This window comes from Chaetura pelagica, unplaced genomic scaffold (genome assembly GCF_000747805.2).
Source record: "Chaetura pelagica isolate M959 unplaced genomic scaffold, ChaPel_1.0 scaffold344, whole genome shotgun sequence".
NCBI classification, from domain to species: Eukaryota; Metazoa; Chordata; class Aves; order Apodiformes; family Apodidae; genus Chaetura; species Chaetura pelagica.
Window position 1 is genome coordinate 3,413,686 of NW_009953098.1, and position 10,674 is coordinate 3,424,359.

Consider the following 10,674-nt stretch of genomic DNA (forward strand, 5'->3'; position numbering starts at 1 on the left):
AGAGTGTACCAAGGAAGCCTGTCTCCTTCTGTTGTACCATATTGTGCTTTTACATGAAATTGATGGAATCGTGGTGAGATAAATCTGGACTTATGTAGAGGAGGATTTCCATTGTAATGTATTTGCTAGGAGTTTTCTATCTAGTTTGATTATCAGGTAAAATGCTTTTTGCTGTACATTTTTGCTTTCATAGAAAAAATAATTGCCCTGGTATGGAAAAGCGCCCAAGTTGGGTTTCTTATGTAAGTCCAATGTGTTCATGCGTGGTTTTTGTTTTGCGACATTTAATATTTTGTGCAGGCTTATGAGTTAGTTTTAGAGGAAGCCCAGCTTCTGAGTTTACTTCACCAGCTTCCTGAGTGCTTGTGGCAGAGCAACGTTTCTGTCTCAAAGTCAGAACTATGAAGAAATAACCTTGGGAAAGGACTTTCGGTTCTCATATCTGTAACATTTTATATCCACTCTGTCTTAATTTAGATGCTTATGTTTATTTGTGGTTTCCATAAATGACAAACATTTCAGTTTGAGAACTTCTTTCATCATTTAGATATATCCAGTATTTTAAGGGGGGTGGAACTAGTACAATAGGGTATTTGATTTGATCATAATGTGCATTTTTTGGGAAGTCAGACATGTTATTGAGAACAGTAGCTACTTTTTCCCTAACTTGTGGATAAATAGTGCTTCTTGAGTGTTGTTTGTTTATCCCTGTGTGTGAAGTCTGTCCCTACTATAAAGCCTCTGCTCCAGCTTTTTTATTGATTCTTTCCCAAAAAAAACTTTCCCTATTATTTTTTGTTGTTGTTTTGACTGAATCAACAAAGCAGTGTTCTGTTCTCATTCATGATTTTTCTGCAGTATCAGGTGTTTGGCAGGGTTTTTTTCCCTGTTTTTTCTTCATATGACACTGACTACTCCTTCAGACTTCTTTGGGCTGACTCTTTTCTTCTCTTTCTCTTATCTTTCAGGCTCTTCTATCACACTTACTCTTCCGTGCTTTAGGAGTTAACGCATCTTTGAAAATAAACCCTAAATACTAGATCTCACCCTTTAGCTGTTGGTCTTATTTCTTCAGCTTTCCTTTCTCTCTTCACTCTAACTTGCTCTGTTGCATTCTATCCAAAAGGTTTTGGCTTTTTACCTTTCAGATGTTTCACATCACATCCTCTCACTTTCACCACAGATGAGTGCACTATCCTTTTCAGTGCCCCCAATTTTATATACTATCTCTTCTTTTTTTAGACATTGCATGTGTGACTTCCATCTCTTATTGCCAGATCTACATTTTTAGTTTCCAATCCAAACCTAAGTGCATGCCTGTTATCCTTTGCCTTGATACAACCTCATCCTGCCTCAGCCACCTTCTCCCCTTTTCCATTCTTTTCTTGCTCTGGATTGTCCCTGTAGCCATCACTGGCTGCAGTGGCTGTGAAGGATGCAGCTCCACAAGCCTCCCTGACACTCTGTAGGGTCTGACAGGCTGAGCACCTGCCCTGTCACAATGCATCAGCTCTTTGGTGTCCCTTAGGGTGACCATAGCTGAGAAGAATAACAAATAAATGGATTCTGTACAGACTTCCCCTTTCACATTTAATTATTAATCTAATAAATGGTAACAAAACAATAAAGCTCATGTATTTAAGCTACACTGTCATATAATACATGTGTCTGGGGAACTGACCTTCTTGGATACAGTGAGTATCTGGCCAGCAGCTGTTTTCTTCCAAATCGCTTTTTAAAAATATTTGCAAAAGTTTGTACTTGTGATTTCCTATTCTTCTGGCTTTAGAGGAATCATGAAGTTATTTCTCATACTAATGAGACAGACTGAACTCTTGTGTTCCTCATGGTATCTGACTATAGCTTTCACTGGCACCTTCACCACTAATCACATATCTGTATTTCACAGAACATTAGTTAAACTAAATATTAAACATAAGTCCCAGAGATTGCATTGTGAGTTTCTGGAGAGCATCCTATTATATTCTCTGAGCACTGCAGCCTTAAGATCTAATAAGCATCCCTCTTTGGACTACAAGGAACCCAAAGAAGTTGTTATCCTAATCTGTGTATGATCTTATTATATTTGACTTTCCGTAGCCACAATCAGCGCCCTGTCAAACATTCCCATAACAAAAGTACATTTGCAGAAAAATAAGCCAAGTAATTGACCTGACAGGATGAGCAACCACTTCCTTTTCAATAGATACTTTGTACACTTTAAGGCTATGGTGTGACTGTGTGAATGGAAAGTTCAAAACAAAACTTTAAATTCAAATTTATTTATTTATTTATTTTGTGTTCTTCCTAGATAATACATGATGATGGATGCAGAGGTAGCAATTCACTTAAGGCTTTGCTTGTATTGTAAAATGGATGCTCACAGTTTGGTAGACTGTAAACATTGCTGGGGATTCCAGGACATGAGGTGCACCTTTTTGCACCTTTTGGGTGCATTGAATAAATATCTTTCGTAAACACAAGCACTAAAAGAGAAATACTTCAGTATGTTAGAATTATTTTTTTTTTCCAACCTATGCTGTTAACATTTATTAACATTGGAAATATTGTCTTAGTTAATGTCTTTAAAAGTGATGATGCCATTTTAAATTACTGCTCTTTTCATAATTTTTGAAGTTATGGCTTTGTAATGTGTCACAAAACATACCTAAATAGTCTTTGAGCCTTTGCTCCTTTCCATCAGATAGGATATGGCATAATGCCTCACTTGGTTCCCTAAATGCTTTGCATGCTTGAGACTGGAGCCAGCTTTTAGACAACAAAGTGCTGGAACCTGACATGAAGGGTGAGATGTGTTCTGTAACCTGTGATTCTGTGAGCTATGTGTTCAATGGCCAGATTCAGTTTGAATGGGCCCAAGATTTCACCCTGAAACTCCAGTCCAGGGCTGCCACTGGGAAGCTGTGAAACACAGCTCTGACTTTCATGAGTAATTCTTTCTGAAGTGAATGCTGGCAGTGCCTGGGATAGAACTGCTCCCATAAGTAACGATTACTTATGCGGGATATAAAATCCTGCTTACACTGGAAAGATCTCATATGAGAGGGGTGAATACAGTGTGTTCCTACTGCTCCTGGTCTAAATCAGCCCCCTGCTCCAGAACTGTGGAGAGAGATGGAGTCAACATTGTCCTCATCTTTGTGTACCAATTTGGGAAACAGTTTGTACTTATTTATTCCTGTACCTGTGGATTTCAGTCTTGGATGAGGACATGATAGGAAAGGAGACTTGTGGCCCCCTTCACCTTTTAGTGAACTGGTTGCCTGTGGTTTGCAGTGTTGTGTCAGCAATATGCTCACATATAATATAGTAAAGTGACTGATTCTGTGACTGTTGTTTTACAACAGTTTCCCTTCCATCTCCCTCAGGAAACCAAAAAATAGTTGTATAACTTCTGCAAAAATACCAGGAATGGTTCTAACAACGTTCTGGAGCTTGATGTTGGCGCCAGTGATGTCACTACATCAGAAGGTGTTATAAATGAATAAATATAATGTGGCATCTTTTCAGCCTTCTAACTTGTATAAGAAAGATGTGGAAATGGACATCATTCAGCTTAACCTATGTGGGTGGCTTTGCATTCTGTTTACAAGCCCTACTTAAGCCTTATTCAATCCAATCCTGAGTGATCTTGAATTGCTTAAACTAGTTATTAATTCTTTTTTTTTTTTTTTTTTAATGTAGGGACCTCATTTTGGCATTAGTGTTTCTTTTTTTTCCCTTCCTTCTCAGTACACAAACAAGTATAAAAATGTAAGGGTACATGGAGTCATCAGGCAGCACACACATGGTTTCCTGTGCTCTCTGCAGGGCTTGCAGGTTCAAACACAACCTGCCTGAATCATAAGAACTTTAATTGAGTAGATAAAGAGGTCCTCATAATTATAAACTGCAGTAGGTATAACAAGAGGCTAAATACATAGCTGTGGTTTTAATTAGCTGGTGCTTCAAATTAGTAATTGTAGTTTCACTGAGAAATCAGTGACTTTATACACTGTTAAAGCCTCATCACTGTGCAGTTCATTCCTCATTATATCTCTCGGTGTGAAGCTTTCAATACAACATCATGCTGAGCTAAAAAGGCAAAAGTTGTAGATATTTGGTTATCTTCCAAGTGCAGTGGAGCTCTGTGGAGGTTTAATTCATTCGCACCAGAGATAGGAGAATTAACTGCTCATTGTTACAAGTGTAATATGTATGTTTGTATGCATTCGCACATAGGTGTGTGCATGTATGTCCAGAATCTGTTGGGAAAATACTGCTTCCAACAGATAACATCAGTGCATACACTGAATCAGCTATTCAAATTGTTGCCTGGAATTTGGTAGCTAATTATCTGACACAAAGCAGAGCCAAAAGCCTCAAATCAAATATAGGTTGGAAGCACAGAAGTGTCCCTTAATGCTTGTCACATGAGAAGCTGTCAGTGCAAATTGAAGCATGCATCTCTTCTTCTTTTCCTCTTTCCTCTCCTATTTTTCTCTCTCCATCAGGGTTTTAATTGTATCTTTTTCCTCAGAGGAGCAGGAGGTAGCTTGCAAAGCCAAGAGACTAAAGTACTTCAGAGCTATTCAAGGGAGAAGTGAATGTGGTCTCTCAGCTTGTCATCTATGTCTGGCATGTGCACAAAGCAAGCTGACATACAGATAAGTGCCACTCACCATTGCTACACTCAGGCACTAGATCCTCTTCTGTTTGTGTGTAGAATCATCTGATACTGGAGCCAACTATCCTAAAATCTCTTCCGGGACACTGCTTCAAAAAAGCTTTTAAAAAACCCCTTGACACCAACATTGAAGACGTACATAAATTTTAACAAGTACATGGGACAGAATTAGGTGGTCTAAATCATGTGAGGCTGAACTGTAACATTGGGTTGGATAGAGAAAAGTGTACCTGGTTAAATGGATTTGAAGATGATGCTGTGCTTCCTTGACTTCACCTTTGCTTTCTCTGCACAGACACATTCCTCATGGGTACATGTGCATGTGTTTGTGTATGTGCATGCACCTGTATTTTACAGACTGTTAATGCAAATGTGTAAAAATGTATTTTATTCTTCTGCATAATGCTCTGTTAATTTGAAAATAACATTTTTGTCTATTTTCACTTTAGAAGTGTACTGACTGTCCTACTGCCCAATGTCATATAGTATTTTGATTCCAAATTTACATTTGGGAAAATTCTTCAGTGGCTGCTTCCTTCTTTCAGAATTTTCTCAGGAGTTGCATTGTTTCTGATTTTTTGCTGCTCTTACTGATAGTAATGAACATGTAACTAAATTATGGGGAAAATAATGTGTTGCCTTTTTTCTCTTCTTCAGTCACTATGAGCAAGACCGGAGTGCACTTAAACGAAAAGAGTGGGAGAGAAGAAACCAGGAAGTCCAGCAAGATGAAGATCTCTTTGCTTCAGGTTTTAACCTTTTTGGGGAACCCTACAAGGTAAATGGCATTGTTATGCTTTGCATTTTCAGAATGGTTTTTACCGGAATGCATTTTACAGATGGAAATAAAGCTTCTCATCAAGTGTAAGAAAAGAAAGTATCGCATCTGACCTGGTACTTCTACTCTTGAATACACTGATTATCTAAATCAGCATATGGCAGCAGAACAGACGGAATGCTCTGCCCAGCACTGCATGCTAGCATTAGCAGAATCAGGAAATTTGGTTACAATCCAGTTCAAGATTTCTTCTTGTAAACACACAGCAAAGTGCTGAAATAGAAGTATGTGCAGCTGGTATCTCTACAAGTGGGTCACTACTTACAAAGCTAGCACTTAGGCCTTTTTAAGAAGAAAATACACCTGAGTTGTTAAAACCAATGTTCTCTCTATAGAAAATGAGTCCGTAAGTATTCTTATGCAATCATAACCATCCAAATAATTCTTCTGGGAGACTGAATCTTTGGGGACCATAACAAGGGTATGAAAGGGATTCATGACAAGTCTTATTCTCTCTAAGGAGCTTTGCTGCCTGAGATTTTCATCACCAAGGGATGTCTCCCTTTATGATTTCTGCTGCTTTGATTTTTAGGAAGACATTCCCTGAAGAATTCATCAGAATGTAAATTTCCATATCTGTTTCTCCTCCCAATCAGTGACATCTGTTGAAAGGCCACCACTTCACTTTTCCATTTTACATTGTTAGCAGCTGTAGGGAGGATGAGGGCTCTTTGAAAATTGCCTGAAAAGGAAGAGGAAATCCTGGCATTATTATCAAATGGTGTCTAATAATTATAGACTGGTAGAGTGTGGCAGATACACTTGACTCCTAGCTGTACTTGGGTTCAGGATGACTAAGGAGCAATAGATTCACAGCCTTGAGGTAAACTCACAAGCTGTAAAGCCCTTGGCTCACATACAAGGGAGTGAAAGTGTCTTGAAAAATATTTCAAAATGTGGTTTTGAAACCCAAAAGTATAAGCTAATTGAAGTACAGGACAAGATAGCAGAGCTAAAATGAAGACATCTCTCTTGTCTGTATTACTGACTAGCAGCCAATTACTTCACCCTATAAATATTCTTGTCAGAATGGGTCCAATTTGAGAGCTTCCTGAATTGCAGCTGGACTGCATGCCAGGTAAGTCTCACCTTGAGCAGAGATGCATCTCAAGGCTAGAGATTCCTTACCTGAGACTAAGAGATCCTTCCTCACCCAAGGTGTACAAGTCCTTTACCTGTGACAGATCCTTGGTAAGTGACTCATAACTTGCTGAATTAATACTATGAAACATAACTAATCCATGTAGCTATTCAATATTATTGTGAATATTGTATTAATAATTCCATTAGACATTGATTGACCAAATCTGAGACTAAGATTGGATTCAGTTGCACTTAAGCTCCAAAAGGAGTTTAGAAATCAAGGGGTTACACTCTGAACCTCATGACTTAATGGGAAGGTCTTCCTTACTCTTTGTGTCTCTGTTATTTGTGAATCATTCAAACTCGTTTCAAACTCAGTTTTTCTTTGTATGTTTCTTCCATGCAGTAATTAATAAGGTGAACTTTCCCATCAAACCTACTGAACCTTTTCAAACCACTGTTAAACTGTGTTAAATTCCATTACATTTATTGAACTTGGTAAAATTATTTTACTTCAGTAAAACATACTGCTGCTTTTCTCTTTTGAGTGAGGTGCATTCCACTCATCCATGACAAAGACTTATTCAACCAAGTAAAGACTGTGCACTAGGACAGTTTGTTTGTGGGGTTGTTTTTTTTTTCTTTTATACAAATTTAATTAATGCACTATGTCTGCACTGGGCCACATTTTAACACCTCTTATGGGAATGATAATTTAGTAGGAACTGATTTTGAGACTTCCTGCAGGTGGTGCAAATGTTTTTGTTCATATAAGTGGTCATTTGGATTTCGGTAGGTAGATCCATAAGCACATCACTGCAAAATTTTGTGACAGAAACTAAAAAATAAAAATAAAACATCCCCCCCACATCTATTTACCATACGAATTATAATACATGATTTTAGTGTGCATGTATTTGCACCAAGCATACACAGAGCATATGTTTTGTCAAAAACTGAACAATTAAAAAGGAAAAAAATTATCCTGATTATTTTCCTAAGCATTTTTTTAAATTGGTTTTCACCTGCTTGGCAGAGAAGTTTGTAAGATCTGTGAGACTGAGCAAACCAGAATATATTAGTATTCTAAAAAAATTGTCATTATACATTGTGAAAGATAGAAATTATGCAGAAATTGCATGAGGAAATAGTCTTAAATGTGCAAAACAAAGAGAACCAAGATTGAGTAGGAAATCTAGGTCTTGCCTACATTTTACACTGTGGGGAGCAAAAAAAAGATGAAATGATGGACTAATATTTTCTTTGGAAGTTCTGCATTGCGAAGAACCAGCCACAGTACAATTTTTTTAGGGGCTAACAAAAGCTGGGTCTAACTCTTAGTGGGTATCTAGTGACTTGTATTCTTAAGGAAATGAAAAACTAAATTCAGGGGTTTGTTCATGTTTATTTTAAAATAAAATGAAGGGGACAAATGTGCTGCACATTCAATTTGAATTTATTTTCCATTTTGAGATGAACAGATATTTCTGTGTGGATGAGACTCAAAGCCTGGTGCACACAACAAGCTGCACTCTTCTTGTATCTTCTGGTTGCTCTCAGTGTGAGCAGAATGAGATAAAACACTGCCCAGCAAAGTCAACTGCTGTGCACAAGGTCCACATCCTTAGTTGGACTAGCTCTTACTAATGAGCTGATGCTCAAGGGATGGCTGGTACGTTTCTGAAAGATCTGGGGATGTGAGGCAAGGTGGACATTACAGTGACAAAGAGAAGGTTGCAAAGGAGGTTGGAAGGTCTCAGGAAATAAAAAACCTAGTGTCCTTACTTCTCTATCATTCCTTCTTAATTTGCTTCAACAGTAACACAGACAAGGGACTGCTGGGGTAGGGAATATCACCCCTGCTGTTTTGATGTTTTAAAGAGTAACAGCTGGCAGCTGTTTCAAGATCACTCTAGAGTTGGGAATACTAAAACTTGGTCAAAGAAAGGAGCCCAGATTTTCTCATGGAGCTTTCTGACATTGTTTATCACGAGATACGTGGAGTATCAGCCTCCATCTTTCATCTCTGCTCTAGTTGTTAGGGAATCTTTCCTTCTGTCTCTCTGGCAAATAAAACTTAAGCGATCATTAGAATTTTGGACAAGTGAGTGTTTCTACATTGATTCGTTGTAGTATGTGTACGCATACATGAAAAGAGATTTATTTCTCTGTGTGTGTAAATTACATTTGTACATGCTTATTACAAGCTAAAAGTCTTGTTTTGAAGCTCTGCTGTCTCATCTGGGAAAACTACACTTTTGACAGCATTATTTTGAGAAGGTTGAGCAGCAAGGACTGTGTTGATGTTCAGTGCAAGTGGGATTGCAGCAGGTCTTGCCTTTGAACTCTGGTGTGACCTGCTAATGCTTGATTTTGCAGAAGTGATCAGAGAAAAGCCTGCAGTGTTATGACAACAGACATTTGAAAAAGCAATGTCAGAGTTTTCCTGAGAGAAGCTGCAATTTTACTACTGAATTGTTGATACCTTTTAATGTTCTGAATTAGTCAAGAGCTTCAGAGATTAGTATTTTAGAGAAAACAGTAGGAGTATTTTTTTGTTAGTTTTCAATGGAGTTGTCTCAGAAGAGTTGAACTGGAGAGAGAGAACCCAATGGGCAGCATTTCCATGGGGGAGTCTTTGATGAATGTTAAATCATTTATCTTTTTCAGATGAAGCCCTTCCATGCTATTCAAGCTTAGCATAAAAAAGATCTCGGCTTCTAATCCATGGATATTAGTTTAACTGTGAGCCATGGGAAAGTGAATGAATTATGAAACCTCAAGTTTCATACAAATTTTCACAAAACCCTTGTAAATTGGGCCTATAAGTTTGAGTGCATTAGTTCTTTTCTTTGTAAAACCATAATGCAATAGCCAGCTAGCAAATTAGTCTTCCAATAGGATTCTATTACAGATCTTTTTTGAAAGCAATTGAAGCAAATGTAGGAAGGTGTACATTTCCTAAATTAACAAGAGCCTAGAATGAGGGGGAAGGCTGCTAGCCATGAGTCACAAACCAGATGTATAATTTATGCCTTGGAATACTCAGAAAATGCTGCATTTCCTTGATAGTGGCAAAATTGTGATTCAACATGCTGTTCAGAAAATAATATGTACAGAGGTTTCCTTTGATAAATCAGCCTATTGTCCAGAATATGAAGGTAGAAATTGTCCTCAATCTGGAAGTAACAAAGAGCAGCCAGAAATTATGACTGGATTTTGTGTTTGCCTCGCTGGTATCCAGGCTTGTAAAGAATACTCTGCTTCTCACAAGAGCACTGAATTTGTCGAGGAATTAAAATCATTAATGTTATGCTTGATATCTTAAATTCAGGTAGTACACTGCACGACATACCTAAGCTCGTTCAGGTTGTGATGAACACATCTGGTCTTAGTTGTGTGCTTTAGTTTTATTTAAGCATAAGCCAAATAACCACTCACATTTACTGTTTTTTATTTTGCTTTAACATCTAGTCCAAAAGCCATTGAAAAGAATAATATTCCTTCCATTGACTTAAGTAACTATTGGATATGAGCTTCCGTACATATGCTAAGGATATTTAAATTAGTTTAATCTCTATGCTTTTCAGAAAATATATTTTTATTAATGGTCCCAGTAAATGGCCACAAATAATAACTAACATTTATACAGTGTCTTTTATCCCCATAATGTGAACATTCTGCATAAAAGAGAGTTAATATCAAGAAAAATTGTATTTATCATTATGTGACATATAAAAGAAAATAAGTTGAGAGAATCAGATACTTCCAACATAGAAATTGAAAAGCTCTACATTCATATTGAAATATTGATTAAGGATCTAGACAAGAGACATTTAATGTGCTGTGATGCTGAAGTGTTACAGTGATGACATTATTTTATTTTTTTTACTTCTGTTTCTGGAAAGTAAGTTAAATGCACCCTTGGAAGTGTATCTTGAACCAGAGTTGAAGCTTGGTGGTCAGGCTTTTTTCGATACTTGGTTGTTTCCCGTGCAGTATCCCATAAGGAGTTAAAGTGTTTGGAGAAGGAGGAAACAGAACAAGTATGTAAGTGTTTAGGCTT

The 10,674-nt window shown here is 37.5% G+C and overlaps 1 protein-coding gene across 1 annotated transcript in view; it reads left to right on the forward strand.

The window, feature by feature from the left end:
• The window catches only part of AFF2 (AF4/FMR2 family, member 2), a 250,283-nt gene that overhangs the window by 13,201 nt on the left and 226,408 nt on the right, over positions 1 to 10,674 (forward strand). The window contains exon 3 of the mRNA XM_009997205.1: positions 5,345 to 5,465. Within this exon, the coding sequence (XP_009995507.1) occupies positions 5,345 to 5,465 (121 nt within the window). The remainder of the gene's footprint in view (positions 1 to 5,344; positions 5,466 to 10,674) is intronic.